General features: G+C 49.9%; 1 protein-coding gene across 1 annotated transcript; it reads left to right on the top strand.

Annotated features, from left to right (window-relative positions):
- Window positions 1-994: 994 nt before the first annotated feature.
- Window positions 995-18,276, top strand: IL21R (interleukin 21 receptor). Its single transcript, XM_065645033.1, has 9 exons — window positions 995-1,052; window positions 6,501-6,575; window positions 9,187-9,292; window positions 9,918-10,114; window positions 11,473-11,624; window positions 12,020-12,197; window positions 13,340-13,436; window positions 14,260-14,341; window positions 17,365-18,276. The coding sequence occupies exons 1-9, from the start codon at window positions 995-997 to the stop codon at window positions 18,274-18,276; spliced, it is 1,857 nt and encodes a 618-aa protein (XP_065501105.1).
- Window positions 18,277-18,297: the final 21 nt, after the last annotated feature.

Genomic DNA, 18,297 nt, shown 5'->3' with positions numbered 1-18,297 from the left:
GTGAGGACTGTGGACACTGGACTCTGCAGAGCTGGTGACAGAGCAGCAGCAGGAGACCCCAGCAGCCTCCTTGTTCGAGCAAGAGCCTCTCTCCACAACCAGAGCCACTGTGGAGCATGGAATCTCCTGGCCCCTATTTCTTGTAGGAATAACTTTCGCTGAGCACTGTACATGTTTACCAGTGCTGATCTGGATGCAGATACACTGATGTGACACGATTTCATCGCTTTAGTCTCTGTGCTTTAGTAGAGCAAATAAGCCCATGTTGTGGCCTTTTTAGCCTCAAACAAAACAAGCTCCTGCCTTCTGCCACCTTACAATGAACTCCTACCAGCATCACAGCAAAGCCACATCTTCACAGGACTTGGACTGCCCCAAGAAAGTCTCAAAAAGCCTTTTGGCTTCTCTATGTAGAAATATATTTTGAAATTTTGGGAACATTGGTTACTTTGGAGCAATCTGTTTCTGTGAAAATCCTGTTTGTCTCCAACGTTGTCAATATGCCCCAAGAGATCGCAAGGTGTTCCTCATAACCGCCTGTTTGTCCATCCTGCACCCCTATGCTGCCTTTTCTCCTAAAGACATGGTACATTGCTGCCAGTGACATGAGAAACCACCAGTTGTGTTAGGACTGCCTATTCCGCAGATGTTCTGCGCTGCATGCAGCTGGAGGCAGCTCCTGCTTGGAAAGGGCTCCCACTGGCAGAGGGTGAGGATAGCTCTGTGCTTTTCACCCTGTTAGAGCTGCCAAAAGCTGTCCCAGGCACACTCCGTTGCTGTACCCAGCCCCAGGTGTGGGAGACATGCTGTGAAAGCTTGTGGCCAGGCAGTGTGGGTGGGAACGCTGATTCTTGACAGCTGGGGTGAAACAAAGCTCCAAGAGGCTCAGGTGAGGCTCTTGCCATAAATAGCTGTGTGCCAGCAGCAGCATTCTGGTCTTGGTGCATCTGTGCGAGCAGAGATCTGGGGACAAGCTGATGGGTATTGGTGCTAAATGGGTCTGTCAACCTGCAGGAAAGGAGCAGGGAGTTCTGCCAGCACTGCTGACTCAGGTGAGTGCTGTGGGGACATGTGATGGACTTGCTGCCCTAATGCAGGATCAGTGCTCTTTGGAGTCACAAACACTGAAGGTGTGACCTGGGACCAGTCTGAGAATGGCTGTGATTGGGGGGGGCGTGGAGAGGATGGGCCACATCAACAGAACAGACGAGAAAAGGCTGGTGCTTGCTCTGTGAAGTGGCAGGAACGCAGCTGTGGGGCAGGGTTCTGACAAACATCTGGAGAACAGTGCCTGGGGGCTAACCAGAGGGGTCTGGGCTCTCCGTAGGGTGCTGTGGGGGCTGCCTTGGGCAGAGCGCGCTCTCCCGTGGGCTGAACGTGTACAGCATAGCGAGGCATCTGGGGAGATGCTCTGGGCACGTTTTGCATGGTGTGCAGATGAGAGTGGTGGGTTTGAGCCTGAGCAGAGCTGCAAGTTTCTGTTCCAGATGGTCAGGGTGAGTTCACAGGCACAGTCATTCCTGTTTCTGTTTACCAGCATGTGTCTGGTGATTTCCTAAGAGAAGACACAAGCCTCTGTGTGAGCAGGACGTACAGAGTCACAGCTCTGTGAAGGTAAGCCCTTTCCTCTGGCAGGAGCCCAAGTGATGTCCTCCTACTGCAGCCTTCATGGAGAACAGGTTCACACTTTATGTGTGTTGGGGAAAGCAGGAGGCTGAGCCCGGTGTTGGTGGCTACCAGCAGACAGCTGCAGAGGCAGGAGGGCAGGGTGCTGGGTGTCTGTGGGTGGCACCCAGCGTTCCCAGTGGCAGCACCGCGCTCCTTCTCCCCGCAGCATCCTGTGCCAGCTCACCGCCTGCCAGCTGCGGGCCGTGTTGTTTTTCAACCTGCTGCTCTGCTGACTAACACCTCTGCTTTCTGCCTGGCTCATTCATATTTTACCCTGTTTCCTGAGCTTTGAGGTGGTTTCTTCTATTGCTTTCCCTTCCAGTAGAACACTGTTACTCATGTCTCAGCTGTTCTACTGCCATTTTTTACTCATTACTTATCGTAATGTATGATTATCTTCTTCCTAAATGTCATCAGTCAGTAGAGGTGCCTTTTACCCTAGAGTTATACCAGGCCTGTATCTCTGACGATGCTGAGGGTATTGTTTTAATTCCATTGTGACAGGAAGAAAATACAATAGTAGTACTGTTTGGGGAGGAGGGGTGTTTTTCCCAACATTGTGAAGTTGATAACTGCAAGTGCCACTAATTCTCTCTTCTGGAGAAAGGAGTTGTCGGGGATCTGTTTTGTTCTTAACTGTAAAAATGCATTGTACTTAGACGGACCAGCCATGACTCCCCCAGATCTGTACTTGCCCTTGCAGCTGCCCGCGGAGCCCCGAGGGCTGGGCAGGCGCTGCGGGCTGGGCAGGCGCTGCGGGCTGGGCTGGGCCAGGTCTCCGCGTCTCCTCTCGCTGGGCGGTGGGGCCGGGGGCTCAGCAGGTCTGGGGCTGCACATGGACCCGCTCGCCCTGGCCCCAGCCGCTTTGTGCTCTCTTCACTGCTGCCATCTCCTTGGGTTACTCCAGCTCCTTCACCTTCCTGCCACCACACCAGCCTGTGTGCCCAGTCCCGTCCATTGTGCTGCTCCTCGTGCCCAAGGACACAAGGAGCACACACTGGGCTTCTTGCAGCCCTTTTTAAGGTCTGTGGAGGTGAGCTGACCTACACTCCTCGGTGCCAGCCTTGCACTCTGCAGAGCCCCAGCCCAGACACAGCTGCAGGCGTGAGATGGGGTGGGCTGAGCCCCCGTGCAGAAGCCGGACCGCGTCCCTGTGCTCTAGGACGGGCGCTGTGCCCTGGTCCCAGCAGCTGCTCTGCGGACTGGTGGAACTGCAGTGCGGTGGTACTTGGCTGTCTCCGATGTAGTACACATGCTGTAGTTAGGCTTAACCATTTAATGCCTTGACACTGATGTCTCCCCACTGCAAGGCTCTAACGCCACCAGCCCCACTATGACCTTTAGGTCTAAGGTTTGTGAGTTTTTATGTGCTCTCCCACCTTTTTCTCACATAAGAGTCAGAGAGCAGAGCAATACGCTAATGTTGTGTGGGTGTTCGGACCTGAATTCGTTGCCTCCTCTGCTCACCACATCCTTCTGTCAGCACAGTAATACCGATACAGCGGTGACGTTCATCACTATTCCAACACGCGGCCGCCTTTGGTGCGCAAGCCGGCTGCGCTCTGGCTCAGAGCCGATGGGCTCCACCTGCCCTGGGGCTGCTGTGCACACAGCGACTGCAGGAACGTTGTAGCCAGGCCAGCCATGGAGTGTCAGAGGGCTGGGATGGACAGCTGAGAGGACAGGGCAAGGTAATGTCCATGTTTCCACCAATTTTCCCTGCTCCTAGTTTGTTACTGCTTGCTACCTGTGACTCCACAGTAAGTCTTTTTGATAGCTGACGTGGCCCTTGTGCCCCTGCTGTCATTGCTGTTGGCCTCTGCTGGACAGCTGGAGAATCCTTCTATCTCCCTGTTGCTTTAGTTTTGGGATTAGACGACAGTGTACATTGATATTTTTTTTTCAAGAAAAAAGCTGGGTTTTGCATATAACTGGTGGACTGAGAGGCTTCCACTTTTTTTTTTTTCCTTGAGTGTAGTTATTTATTTTCTCATGCTTGGAAATGTCAGATTTTAAAAGAAAAATTAGACCAAGTTCTTAATTAGGCTTTTCTTTTGTGGAAGTTTTGTAAGTGTGTACATTTCCTGGAGGCACTTCAAATTCTGACCTTAGACTGCATTCATCTTTTGCAGCTTATAGCACCATATTTCCAGATCCTTAACAAAAATAATATTTATAAATGTCTATGTCTGTATTGTTCCTATTTCTTATTCTCTAGTATATTAAAATCTTGTAGCATAATTTACGTGTGCACATCTATATGAATGGTTAATCACCTTTATCACTGTTCCCTAGGATACTACAGGGTTTCAGCAATAGTGTTTAGCAGCTGTACAATCCTTGACATCTTATAAGAATGAAATAACTGTGTTTCAGGGATGCATTTCACTGACAGAGAAATTGAAATTAAGTGGTAGAATGGACTTTTCTAACACCAGACAGAGAATAAATTCCTGCCTCTGCTCATTGCCTACTGCCATTCTTGCCACCAAGTGAATAAACACATGAGCAGGGTGCTAACATGTGGGAGTGGGTGGGAAGGGTGTAACAAGTGGGGGTCTTAGTCCTAGACCAGGATTGGGGCTGGCAGGGCGCCTGACTGGAGGAAGCTTCAGAGCAGGGGCTGCTGCATGTCTCTGTGAAGCCACGAGCTCTTCCAGCCGCCAGGGATTGCAAAGATGCTTCTGCAGAGCTGCATCTTCCCCAGCTCTTCTGCACGCACAGCCAGGAGGTCAGACACGGAGCGCTGACGCTTTCCGTGGCGCTCTCAGAGGCCTCAGTCCTTCCCACCACACTAAGGTATGAGAACTGTGTAAGAAGTGAGGGAGATAAACGTTGTACTAATCTGTGGACCCTGTCAAGGGGAAGAGGTTGGATAGAGTTCCAAGTGAGGAGATATTGTTTCCTTGCTCCACCTGTGGTAACAGATCCTACTGCTTTTCTATCTCATTTTGGCTACTGTGCTCTTGGTGAAGAGGAAGCTTCCTTCTATATCACAGTGTTGTATGTTAACGTCTCTCTAGCGTGTAAGGGCAGCCTTGGACATCTCCATAAGGCATCTCCATAAGACTTGGGCTTGTTGCTTTGACTTTTTCCTGTTGGTGCTTCCTGTCCTGTTGGATTGATGGTACCAGTCCCTGAGCAGAGGAAGGAAAATAGGGAAGGCACTTCAAAGAAACCACAGGTCAGGCACTAGGCTGTGTCTTAGCAGTAGGAGACTGCACCACCAGAAGTAGTGGTAATGACAGTAGTTATCATACAGAGAAATCTTGAAGAAGTGGGATCAGAGGGGTCAAGGAAAGATGTTTTATGAAGGAAATGCATGAAGCGGAACGATGGGCTAGAGTGTGGGGAAAGAGTTGTTGTTCTGCCACCTGCAGCAGGTGAGGGAGACTGGCTGGGCTGCTGGCTGAGCGGCAGCGCGCCCCGCGGCAGCTCCGCTGCTCCCGCCGCGGGGCTGGGCTGCTGCTGGGAGGCGTTCGCGGCACCTCCCGAGCAAGGCTGCTGATCTCATCTGGACACTGTGGTGCCTGGAGAGCAAGTCTCTGAGCTCACGTGGGGCTGCAGGGGCTTTTTGGTAGCTGCTAAATTTATTTTGCTTTCATTATTTGAGTAAACCTGGGAAATTTTTGAACACCACAAATGTTCCCCAAGTGGGAGAGGCCTCACTGATGTTCTCTCTGCTGAGCGACGGGGTGTTTGCTGGTGGGGGGAGGCACAGGCACCTCAGGACCTGGGTCCTGCACCTGTGTGCCCGGTCTCTGACAGTGCTGCTCTGTTCCGTGGCGTGTGGGCTCTCCCTGCTGTCTGTGCATCCTCGCAACTTGCTGCAGACACAAGTATGTCCCAAAAATAGTACCGGTAGCTTCCCCAAAGTCCTGTCCCCAGGGAGCCTAACCCATTTCAGAATAGGCTGAGAAAACAGTGCTGAAATCCATATCGGTTATCAACAGCAAGTGCTCTGAAGGGAGCTTATTTTAAGTCTTTCAATGCACATCTGTGTGTTTCTGTAAATGTTAAATACTGTGACAACACAGCCTTAATTTGATATGTGGCTTGAGGGCCTGATCTTAGACCAGAGTCTGTGAGCTGAGCAGTCATTTGTATGTGATGCTGTTTCCTCGTATTGTTGTAAGCATCCTGCTGTCCTCTTCTCTGAAGACGTTCCTGTTCTCTTCACTAAGCTGCATCAGTTTGGTGAAGTAAGTAATTACTTCAGTACCCTGAACTAGGTGCTGTACATCACTCTCTTCTGTGCCACATGGGAAGCTGTCTTTTTTTTTTTTTTTGGTCTAGTCTGCCTTCCTGGAGTCCCTTAACTAGATATTCCATGCATATTTAACCATGGGTAGGCCAAATCAATGACTTTGCACAAACCTTGCTCATACAGACCCACAGTGACATTCAGACTCTATTTGACTAATTCACTCTACAGATGTTTAAGCCACATCACTGTTACTTCTCCTAGTTCCAAGCTGTTTCTAGTTGCAGGAAACCAGTGAAGAAAAAAAGGATTAGCACTTAACCCAAGTGCCTTCCTGTTGCATGGATGGGCTGGGGCTGCAGTCGCTTTGCTGCTTTCTGTGCACGTGCTGCTGACAAGAGCGGAGGCTCCGCTGCCCTGGCTTGTGGGCAGGGCTGTGGGTCATCCCCCCGTAGCCCATGGAGCAGACACATCCAGGAGAGCTGATGTGACTTGCTTAAATTAGGAACTTTACTTTCAGACATTTAAATGAAAGCAAGATTAATTCCACCTCAATTTTCAACATATGAGTAAATGGCTGAGCTGAACTTTTAATTGGTTGGTGTGCTGTTTTTGTTTTTTTTCCCAGGACATCCAGTCAGAACCAACATGAGGAACAAACTGTGGCTCCAGAGTATTTCCTTCTTCCTTTTATTCCAGTGCAGTAAGTTCCCTGATATCTCTTCTGGGCTGTACCCCCACAGGATTTATCTTGGCAGCTACTGACACGGGCTCTGCTGAGATGCACATGGCACAGGGTTGTTGCGGGCCAGCAGGCACATATAGGGCACCAGGGAGGGCGTTCCATGGGATGACAAGCCATGGAAGAGGCTCTGCGGGCAGCGGAGCGCAGGCACGAAGGTGCCTGGCGGGGCAGAGCTCAGCCGGACTGCACACCCCTCCGGGAGCAGGGCTGGTGGGAGAGGGCAGCGGTAGTGCCTGCCCTGCATTGAAATGTCTCCTGTTGACATCAGAGTAGGATTTCCACTCCTTCAAAAAAACCTTTGCAATAGGTCAGGTTCTGGTGGCCAAGACCAGGATATCCCCAGAGCTTGTGGCCACTGCTGGCAGGCCGGCCAGGGACAGAGGAGTAAACCCCTCCTGGTCTGAGCTGCTTGGCTCAGGACTGCCCTGTGCAGTCACCCTCCTTTCTTGCTGGTTCAAACCCACTGTCTGAGCTCCAGCTGACTCAGAGCTGACTTTCTGAACAGGTCAGCTGGACAGAAAACGGCAGCGGCAACAGCGTCTGCAGGGAGCAGAGGTGCAAGTTTAGCATCTTGCCTGCTGCTTCTAGGCAGAGCATTGGACCTGCTCCGAACCTCAAGTAGCAGAAAAGATTAATTCATAGTCATAGCTTCCTGCCATATAGAACCATTGTGATGTCTGGTCTGAATCTTGTGTAACACAAGCCAGGGAGTTACTCTGTACTAAATTCAGTTTGGACCCAACTAGATCTTGCTGTTAAAAGTATTTGATTTTTGTTTCTGAAGTTGCCAAGGATGGACAATTCATCCTGGATATAACTGGGTTTATGATACTGAATTATTCCCTTCTCAGTAAAAAGCTATCCTCTTCTTAATTTTGTTGCTACCTAGGGATAGTAGTCTATTTGACTGATTAACATAATAGCATAGAAAAATGCTAATTAACAATGCTTATTAGCATATTCATGCTTGCTGCCCTCTTTAAGGAAAGCAAAGGGTTTATAACCCCATTTTTGTAGGAGAGTAAAGTTAGGCTAAGGGAGATTATGTTGTTCAGGACTCTGAAACAAACAGTGCTTGTATCAGGGCCCTCGGAAGAGCCTGTTGAGGGCTCGAAATGAAAAGTTAAAACTTAATGGAAATTCTAGATCAAAATTTTGAAGTCAGTGTGAAATGAAAAGTCAAAATGAAACAAAGTGATAACCACATAATTTGAATCACTAACAGTTTAATAGAGCATGTGTACACCCTTGGGACCAGTCTGCCACAAGCATCCGCAAATTTCTTCTGTTGCCATCCTGACCCTTCTGGGGGTCTTGTACACAAATCTGAGTGCTGCCCAGAGCTCCTGTGGGGAGAGGAGTGTGACTAGGAAGAAACGCCTGCGATGAGTCAAGTCAGTGGGAGAAGCTGGACTTTATCTTCCTTTGAACTTACTCTGGCCTAAAATTAGGCTGCACCCTCCACTGGACGTGCCCGCTGTGCATTGTAAATGCGGAGACAACTTGTTTGTGAGGGCTGTCGTTCGATCCGGAGGGGGAACAGATGTTTCTGGTCCATCAGTGCACACGCGGCCTGCATTCATCGTTCTCTGCTCACGGCATTCTCTCTAACTGTAAAACCGGGTGTCGTGGTTGTGGAGCATATCGCACAGGCCTGCTTTCACCTTGTGCAAACCGCTCTTCAGGACACAAAGCACGTTCAAAGCGCAGATGGGAAGCAGGGAGTGCAGCTTCTCTAACCAGAATGACCAAGGGAGGTGCACTCGCACTGCGGGGTCTGGTTCCTGATGGATGTGAAGCAACGTGTTCCCATCAGGCCAGGGGCTGTTCTGGTGGATGGGGAGCATCAATGCTTGATTTAAGGATGGATGTAACAACCTTGAGATCTTCCCCTAGATAATGACAATTTTATTCCCATCAAAGAGAGGTGATAACTGTACATGTAACAGATGAATAGTCACTGTTTGCGCATTGTTGGCACCAGTGTGGCAAAAGTATTGATGCTGCAGATACCAAGCTGTAGAAAATAGTAAGTGGAGAGAATGGTAAAGAAAGAATTACTAAAATAACACTTTTAAAAAATGTGCTAAGTGCTATGTAGATGTCATAAAACAAAAGTTAGACTAGCAACGAACAGTACTCAATTTAGGAAGTGATATAATTAAAATGTTTGAATATGCTGCTGTTTCTGATCGGGTAATAATGCCTCTTTTATGTGCTACGTAAGCTGAGACTCTTGCAGAAATAATATGTCACTGCTATAGTGACTATATAAGAGGGGACAGAGATAAGTTTGAAAATTCAGTCACAATTTGGGCATTTCCTGGTATTTTGGCATGCCATTTGCATTTCAATAGATTTTTGTTTGACGCTTATCTTTATGTGCATGGCTCGCCTCCATACAGAGGTGGAACACGTCTTGTGCTCCCAGACTGGAGGCTCCTGGGGAGGCTGGCACAGAGTGGCCTGTTCCCTTCAGATCCAGCCCTGAGACTGCGTATGTTGATAAAAAGTTCTGCTTGCTTTATCATGGACATTGATATTCTGTTTTCTCCCTCCAAACCTACAGCTACGCAGTGCGAAAACCTCACCTGCTTTGTGGACTATGTACGGACCCTGTCCTGCATCCTGAGGAATGACTTGGGTGCCAGTTCATACAACCTCACCGCAACATGGTGCGTCTCAGCAGGATGAGCAAAGTGCAGTCAGCTGGAACTTCTAACACGGCCATAGCACAGTGGTGTCCTTCTGTCCTCTTCCTTGGGTGGAATTCCTGTTATTGCTCCTGTGCTGGTTTTCACTTGTTCCTGCACGCTCCAGTTATCAGCTGGCTTCCGCCCTGGCAGAGGGTCCCTGGTTCTGCGTCCCCTGACTGCGCTGCTTGCTGCCGATTGCTACGCTGACTCTGGCTTCCTCAGTGTGGTTTTCTCTCCTGCCCTGGGAATACCTTGCCTGCTGCTGTTAACAGTGACTGTCACTCGTGAGTGCTTGCAGGGCTCGTGACATTCGGGCCCTGGGTGGCTGCTGTTCTGCCCCGGCAGGGAAATGGGTACAGTCCAGTGAGCACCTTTCCTCTCCACAAACACTTCAGCATCACTTTCCTGCTTCTCTCAAAGATGCCAAGCTGAGCAAATAGAAGCGGGGGGTGGAAATCTGTCAAATCTCAAAGATAAATTTTCATTTGAACACGTTGCCTTTTTTCTTTTTCCTTATTAATTTCTATGCCTGGTGGTTCACTGACAGATTAGTCCAACTACAGCAAGTAGTAGACGAGGACTTTGTTTGTTTTGATGGTTTTAGGGTTCCTGAGGAAGATCCAGAAGATACCGTGGCTGCCTGCAGTCTTCTGCAGTTGTCCAGGAACACCAGTCACACGCAATACACGTGCACTGTGGACATGACTGAACTCCTGGCAGATTTCAAAGTCCAGGTGGATGTTACAGAGACGGCTGATAGGCAGCACATGATTTCCAAAGGCTTTTATATGGCAGAGAACAGTAAGTACAAAAAAGGTGGATTTGATAAACATTGTCTAAGCTTATACATATCTGCTAGGATAGTCTGGGCAAGGAGTGAGTGTTGCAGCCAGTGGTGAGGGGCTGTGTTTGGAGTGCACTCATCTAAACAGGGTGCTGTGCTCTTATTCTTGCTGTTGTAAACTACAGAAACGTGCTTGAGGCTGAGCTTAGAGCTGGCTTGGCTTCAGCCTTTTCATGGGGAAATTCCTTATCCGCATGAAGCAGTAGGTGATAAATTTCCACCTTAGACCAGTCTCGTACCTAGACTGAGCAAATGTTTGTTCTTGGGTAGAATCTAAAGGGCAGGAATTGCTTTATTTGCAAATGCCACCGAAGTCTTCCCAGGAGTCCCAGCAGGCTCTTTCAGTGGACACCTGAACCAACGTGACATTATTGTGAGTGGTACAAGGTGTCCCAGACACAATGGAGGTGACACTTTCTGGGGCAATTCCTAGCAGTCTCTTCTGCATGACAGGAAGATTGAGTATGATCACATAGCTGGCTTGGTGGAATGCTGGTGTGTTCCAAGTTGTGCAGCAAACTCTGAAGAAAAGGGGCGGTTAACCTGGCAGACAGGTACCATGTGGGTATATGAAAAAGGATTTTTCTACTTGGACTCTTCTGAAATTAAACTTAGATAAGACATGGGTTTTTTTTGACAAATGCCATGACATTTCAGGAAAACCCGTTGCCCCCACTGACAGACCTTAGATTGGATAGTGGTGCTTTGCATGTCTCCAGGTATCCCCATCCAGAGGCATCACAGCTCAGTGACGGACCCTGCAGACTGGTGCTGGAGTCTGTGCATTACTGCTTTCCAACAGATGAAAACAGCCTGCAGGGGGTACAAAAGCTTTCCTTCTAGACACTTATGACAGGGATTTGTAACGGGTTCATGCAGTGTCCACTAGCCTGAGCTTTTCCTAATGTGTCTTTTACATTGAGGGGTATTTCCCTAGTGGTGCAAGTGATCATGACCCCATGAAGTCCTCCTATGTCATGAGAAGAACAAGGTGCTCTACTCTTTCCATCTTCCAAGAGGTATTATCCCTTTGTGCTGTCTTCTACTGCTCCTTAGTGATGAGGAGATTCCGAGACAGGCAGAAGGCATGTTCAGGGCAATGTGGGTCTGTCTTCACGGTGCTGCGGAGCTGTGAGGTTCCTGGCTCAGGACTGACCAGCCTGAAGGCAGGAATGCTGTGGGCGTTGTGCTGGGGATGGGGGGCAGCCGCGCCAGGGCAGTTTTGCTCTCTCCTCGCTCTGCATTGCTGACACCATGCTGGGCCACCTCTGGTCTGCAGTCATGTTGTGAAGGGTAACAACATCTTGTCTTCCAGTCAAACCACAGCCTCCATTCAATCTGACCGCTGTCTTCTCAGACGGGTACAATATTTCTTGGGAAACCATCTACCAGAACTCGCCTTTCTACTTTTTGAATGAGGAGCTGGAATATGAGCTGCGATATAAAAGGAGGACTGACACCTGGGAGGTAAGTGAGATGTCAGTTTACCATCAAGTGGGATGTGCCAGCAAACAGGAGGCCAGCACAACCAGGGCACAAGTGCTGGTGTGGAAGAAGGTTTTTCATGGTTTATAAAAGGTGCATTTGCTTGCCTGGACTGAAAACTGGCAAAACCAAAAAAAGAATCAAGAAGCAGAAGCTGTTTGAGAAGTACTAGATCCTGTGGGGAAGGCTGGTGGTTCATATGCTTCTGCATGGGAGGATCCCCCAGGGCGCCCTGCAGCTACTGAGCAGCCAGAGCATGGCCCTGCAAAACAACACGAAAGCAGAGGAGGTTGCTTTGCTGGGCTCCTCACGGTGCAGCAGGGTGAGGTGGGAGCAGTCACTCCAGTCCTGAGTGTTTGGTGTTTAATCATTCACAGACTCAAAAGACAAAAGCTGTCCATGAAGATAAACGGACACTGGTGATCCTGCCATGGGAACTCCAGCCAAACACCGAGTACGAGTTCCAAGCGAGGGCCAGACCCCGAGAAGACACAGGCTACCGTGGATTTTGGAGTGAATGGAGTCCTCCGCTGATGCTGAAAACCAGCCCTCCCGGTGTGTACTACCAGCTCTCCTTGCCCTTCCAGTTGGTCCAATGTCAGAATGCTTCCAGAACACTAATCAAACCTAGTTAACTAGAACAAGTTCTAAATAGTCTAGTGAAGACAGGCATGTTTGGCTTGCTTACTGATTACCTGCACCCCAGGCCTGGGCTGGTCCGTGCTGTCTGTACTGACCTTATCACTGTGCCCAAAAGCCCACCTGAAAGCATGGCCGTGAGAGGAGGGGCTGGTGGCACTGGCAGTAGCTTTGGGTGCTGCAGCAGGAGTGCAGCCTCCAGCTTCCTTTCCAAATGTCCAGGGTCCTGCTTGCAGCTTTCAGAAATCGGGGAAATGGGCAGAGATGCCCCTCGACTGAGGCTTAGCAACCCCTTAGCCCTGAGTGCAGGGTCCCTTCTCCTCTCAGCCAAGTCCTGTGTCCAGACTCTGATGTCTGATGCTGGGCATGGCTGTTTCATTTGGTAGCCACCACTTCTGCTCCACAGGGTGTGCACAGTACCTTATGCTCAGAAGTACACTGGTGCTTGTCATGGTGGAACACAGGCTACAAAAATAGGGAATCTTTGTTCAAATAGAGCAGGGCAGGATGACTGTGGTCAATGTCAGCAGCATGTGCTGAGCTTCCCTGCTCTCGCTGATCTGCAGCTTGAACTGAAGTATTGCGTGGTGCTGTGGCAGCAGGCTCCATTTGCTAAGGGTTGTCTGAGTCCTGGGTCTCAAAGGTGCTCCTCTCCATCACAGCTGGAGAGCAGCCAACAAGCACTCATCTAGTCAACACCTTTTCTTCACATGTCTCTGGCCAGCTGCACTCTCTTTTCACTTCGTGGATCACCTGTGGAGGTGTCCCTAAACCAGGAGGAGCCTTGGTAGCTGGGAGCTGTCCTGCCCCAAGCATGTTGGCTCTTGGTGGTGCAGCCAGGCCATGGGGCAGCTGATGTGTTGCTCCTTTCATTGATGCAGTCTTCTCTGAGCATCCTCACTCAGACCTCAAGTCTGGAGTGCTAGACCCCAGGTGACAGCCTCAGTGTCCCTAAGAGAAAGTCTGGGGTAGAAACTGAGAGTGTCTCTTCACTGTCTCTTGCTTATTGACCACGGTAGAAATGCAAGGAGTCTGAATGACCCTGTCTCTTTCTCCAGCAGCGACACAGACAGCAGGCATGGGATGGCTGCTGCTGTTTGGTGTTGTCGTGGCAATCACTGCTTCAATCACAACTTTTCTGGCCAAACAGAAGAGGTAAGAATGCTTTGGGAAGCTGGAGTAAATGCTTCTATTGTGTTTTCCTAAAGATGGGGCATTTGCCTGCAGACTTCTTTGCATCTTGTATATCCATGCACGGACATGCCATGGGCCTGTGAGGGCCAGCAAAGTATGGTCTCCAGCGGGTGTACTGCCAAGAGCGCCTTGCTTTTCTCTACGGCTCTGCTGCCATTCAGCTGGTTGGGACGTGACAATGGCACATGGGGACTGAGCAGGGGCCACCCAACGTCCCGGGCTGCTCTCCTGGTCCTTGTCTGTGTTCTGCCATTGCCAGATGGGAGCTGTAGCCAGGGCTGGCTTGCCCCTTTCCAAAGCTGACACAGGCCACTCAGTGCTAGCTGGGAGCCCCTCTACTCTTTGGAGGGTCGTGTCCCCTTGCAGAGGGATGTGGCACACAGCGCCACAGAGGAGGGAGCTGGGCTGGGGCAGCACAGGGCTGGCACAGCCCCCGGCCACAGACACAGCACCCAGGGCAGAGTTCTGGCCCGCAGGTGCAGACCACAAGCCAGCCCAGCCAGGGGAAAACGCATTTCCAGCACTTGGTGCTGTTCAGAAAGGAAAAAATTGGAACCTCTTTCCTTAGTGCCAACATTGTGTGCACAAGTCCTGAGGCTCACGAGAAAGGCCATTGTGGCTCTGACAGCACAAGGTATCCTTGGATCCTCGGCCCCTTGCCAACTTGTGAGGCCAGTGAGGCTGGGCAGGTGATTTCCATTGCTTGAACTGGATCTGGAGATGCCTTACTTTGTGCCTGTAATGTGTGCTGTACTCCAAAGCCTTTCTCTTTTTTCTCTTCCAGCTTGTGGAAGAAGATGGCTTGCATCCCAGACCCTGCTGCCTTTTTCAAACCTCTTTACCAGGTGCATAATGGAGATTTCAAGGTATAAATGGGCTACAGAAACAAGTGGAGCACATGACAAAGCCCATCATGCTATCCTGGGCAAGGGATTCTCATTAGGGCAGAGGGAGGGGAAATCTGTCTTAAGAGAATGCCAAACAGCTCCAGATATAAGGATCAGAGCTCTCCAGTGTCTATTCTGTGCCACAAAGGCCTTTATGTCACAATTATGCAGCTTATTCCCTGTAGGTGCTGCCTCAGTGGATGAGCTGAGCTCGTATGTGATCTCTGAAGCCTGGGAACCTGAAGGGAGCAGATAAAGATATACTGGGACAGTAACTGAGATTTTTCCAAAGCTCCAGTGCAATGTTGCCATCAAGGCCATGGAGCAGACTTCATTGTAGAGCCGGATCTCCCACTGCAGCCTCTGCAGTGACATGAGCCCAGCGTTAAGCCTTGTAGCTCTCCCTGAGGAGTCACTCACAGAGGCAATACCTCTGCACATCGTCCTGGTAGGATGGCTAGAGCTTTGTGGGCAAAGAACTGCTGTGTGATAGTACAAGGGAAGGAAGTGTCTTTGAGTAACTGCATAGCCCTCCCAGATTCTTGTCTTGTTTAACACCAGCCTCAGTTGTTCATGTGACAAAATGGCTTGTGAAGGCTGCTGTTTCCTGGAGTTCTCAGAGCGCAAAAGTAAAAGAACATTGAGCATCCATAAATAATGGTTGTATTAAGCTGTGAAATAACTCACTATGCCATTATCAAACTGTAAGAGTTGTGGCATGTGAGTGCAGCCATCGCTACCTCTTTCTGAACAAGTTCTTGTTGTTACCGTAGCACTGATCAGAGACACTTCAGTGTCTGCTTTGTGTTTTCTGCCTTTTCTTAGACTCTCTGGGAGAGGGACACCAGCTGGGCCCTAATGATCTTCATGTCCTTTCCCACTGCTGCATGGCTGTCTGCAATTAGATTAGCAAGCACTCTTGGATGGGTGCCACTCAAGCTGAAGCCTGCAGTGACCGTCTCGCTTCCTTCCTGCCTTCCTCTTTCAGCCCTGTTACAGCTTCCCCTGTCTGCACCAGAGGGCTGCGGGCATCCTCCCGAGAGGCAGGTGGCCCTGCTTGCTCTCAGGGAAAGGAACCAGGACCAGGTGGGACCCAGCGTGGGAATTCCTGGTGCTCACATGGAAGTGAAAGCTCCCTGTGTGCCGAGCGCCGTGTGCCGAGCGCCGTGCTCCTTGCGGGGTGAAGCCGTGGGGTGCTGTGTGAACCACGTTCTTCCTAGTTTCTGGTTAGGCTGTTCAGTGCTGCTGGGAAGGGAATGAGCCTCAGTTGCCGAAGCTGAGTTACTTCTTAATAAATTTGCAGATTAAAGCAGCAGTTGCCCACACAGCCACAGGACAAGATGCCCAGGCAAGGGGTTACAAGAGGATGTGGTGACCTCACTAACATGAGAACAGACTTGTCACTTTTGGCTACCAAGAAACCAATTGATGTTAGGGCTCATTCAACTGCACTCTGCCTGCATCAAAGCAAGTGGTTAGGTTATGTCTGTGAATAATGATCAGCAACCTACAATAGTAATGCTCTGCAGACAACAGTCCTGGATTGGATAGGAAGTAGTGCAAATGTTAGAGGAAAAGTTAAGGCAGAAAAAGAGAAGGGAAAGCAGAGGAACATTGCTTACTCTTGTGTGTACATGGGGCCTTGGATTCATGTTGGGTGAGAATTTGCAAAGAAATGTCAACAGCAAATAGGAAATATTCTGCCTGCTCAGTTCTAAGAAAGGGCTTTCCTGCTGTTTCTTCGAATAGCCTTTTGCACCTTAGATGCTTTTCTGTCCATTACAGCTTTAGCTTGGTTAAAAATAAATTAAAATATGCTTGGTGCTGTCATGAAGATTTTTCCATGCTCTGTGTCCCAGGGTAATAAGATGTGTCAAGCTGTTCTCTTCCCAAATACTATTCTCATGTCTAGCTACATGGAGCGCAGTTTGGGACAAGGGGCTGATACAGTTAAGGCAGTCTGACAGCTGCGGCAACACCGAGCTCCCATGCAGACTCTCGGAAGCCTTCACAGTGTTTATGAAGCTCAGCGTTGTTACCTATTTCGTACACGGTAGAAAGTGGTGCACTTAAAGAGCCTTGACACGGCTCAGCCATTAGGCAGGTGTCAGACAGGGAGCAGAACCAAGTCTGGAGTTTGTGATGCACCCAGCCACTGGACTGCAGAATCCTTTAGGACTTACTGGCATTCATTAGTGGCACGTGCCTAAAGTTTGCCGTGACCTGTCTGATTCAGTGACTTCTTCAAAAAGGACAGAAAATTTTACTTTGTTCTTAGATCAGAGAAACCCAGAGGTGCCTTTACTTGCAGATATGACTGAATGCAAGCGGCTTGTGATCTAGAGATAACGCATGGCACAGGGCAGAATGTAGTACTAATGGTGATCCAGAAGGGCAAGATTCAATGTGTGGCACTCCCTAATTGTGAGCAGGGGTTGTCCACAACAGGTGGTTGCTGCAGCTCTCTGAGGTCCCATCCATTGCCTACCCCTGCTTCCTTCTTGTCACTGGGAGAGAGCAGGCTGGTCTGGGCATGGTTGCGTACAGGAGATCGGGAGAAGCCTGACCCCTTCCCAGGGAGGTGACAAAGCAGGGCTGTGTGTGGGGGAAGCAGGGGCAGCACACAAGGGGAGAAGATGACCATCCTACCTGAGAGAAGCAGCGTCCAGGATGCAGGTGGGAAGACGTGGTGGCTTGGGTCAGGACCTCTGGCTGATGCACAAAGGAATGCTGCTATAGGCAGTGACATTCTCTGCACCATAGAGAAAACCGCAAAGCCATGCAAGCTTCTCAGAGCTAATGACTTCAATTACTTGCGTCAGTTCTGCGGCAGCTGCATGTGTCTGGTAATAATGGCATCTCATACCCTGCTATTTTGAAGAAGTCAATGGTTTTTAGGGTTTGACTTTGCCTCTGAAAGCATAAGAACTCTGGTCATTTCTGCGGAACCTCAAACCTGATTGTATTAACCTCTGTCTCTCCCTGTATGTCCTCTTATGCAGAAGTGGGTTGGTGCATCCCATATGAAAATGACCCTTGATTTCTTTGACTGGGGGATAGTCCTTCCAGAAGTCCTAGAAGTTTACACCACACATCCATCTAACAGCACCTCACGGGAGGAGCTGCGTGAGCTGAGGAAAGATCCGCCCTGCAAGCCCTGCATGTCCTGCCTGACTGCCCCAGGCCAGGACAGCCAGTCCCTGCTGGCCGGTGTGAACAGCAGCGCTGGGACTCCAGACCAGTCGTATGGGCATTTGTCCATTGATACTGTGACTGTGGCTGATGAGTTTACTCCTTGTGACTGTCAGTGCAACTGTGACCGTGTGTACAAGGGACATGAGCGTACCAGCAAGGACGATAGTGCTGGAGAAACTGGTTACCCCAAGGTTAACGTTGATGACGAAGACACAAAGATACCCAGTAACTTGCATCTGGCTGGCCTGAGCACACAGGACAAAATACTTGCTTCAGGCTCTGTGTCCACTGACCACCCAAGGAGTACAAGTGTCCCAGCCCACCAGCAAGTAGAAAAGGCTTTGGAAGGAGGGATAGGCAGCATCCTAGAAGCACTTTGCTTGCAGCCTGATGAGTGGGATTTGGAAAACCCAGGTTCCCTCCCTTCTCCTGATGGTGAAAGTGTTTCCTACAGTGAAGGCTCCTATGACTTCTTCCCGCACATTGCAAGGCCTGGTGACAGTTACCCGATGATCTGCGTAGACTTGGACACTATTGACAGTGGCTTTGTGGACTCAGACTGTGGGAGTCCAGTAGACTCTGAATTTGAGCAAAGCAGTCAGAGCAACTGTGGGTCCATCCCACAGGAGCAGGAGGGGGGCGAATTTCCACGGAGCTACGTGAAGCAGTGGGTCTCCTGTCGCTCTGACAGCCCTGCCGACGGGATGCAGACAAACTAAGGGCTTGATGTTGCCTTGCAG

This window comes from Caloenas nicobarica, chromosome 14 (genome assembly GCF_036013445.1).
Source record: "Caloenas nicobarica isolate bCalNic1 chromosome 14, bCalNic1.hap1, whole genome shotgun sequence".
Lineage (NCBI taxonomy): Eukaryota > Metazoa > Chordata > Aves > Columbiformes > Columbidae > Caloenas > Caloenas nicobarica.
Note: the sequence above shows the minus strand (reverse complement) of the source record. Positions and strands in the feature narration are given on the sequence as shown.

Excerpts from the sequence above, each read along its gene's own strand:
- IL21R (XM_065645033.1), top strand. The coding sequence starts at position 995 with ATGGGTCTGTCAACCTGCAGGAAAGGAGCAGGGAGTTCTGCCAGCACT. Across the intron at positions 9,293-9,917 it reads TACAACCTCACCGCAACATG|GGTTCCTGAGGAAGATCCAG; the intron begins GTGCGTCTCAGC and ends TGATGGTTTTAG. Across the intron at positions 10,115-11,472 it reads CTTTTATATGGCAGAGAACA|TCAAACCACAGCCTCCATTC; the intron begins GTAAGTACAAAA and ends CTTGTCTTCCAG.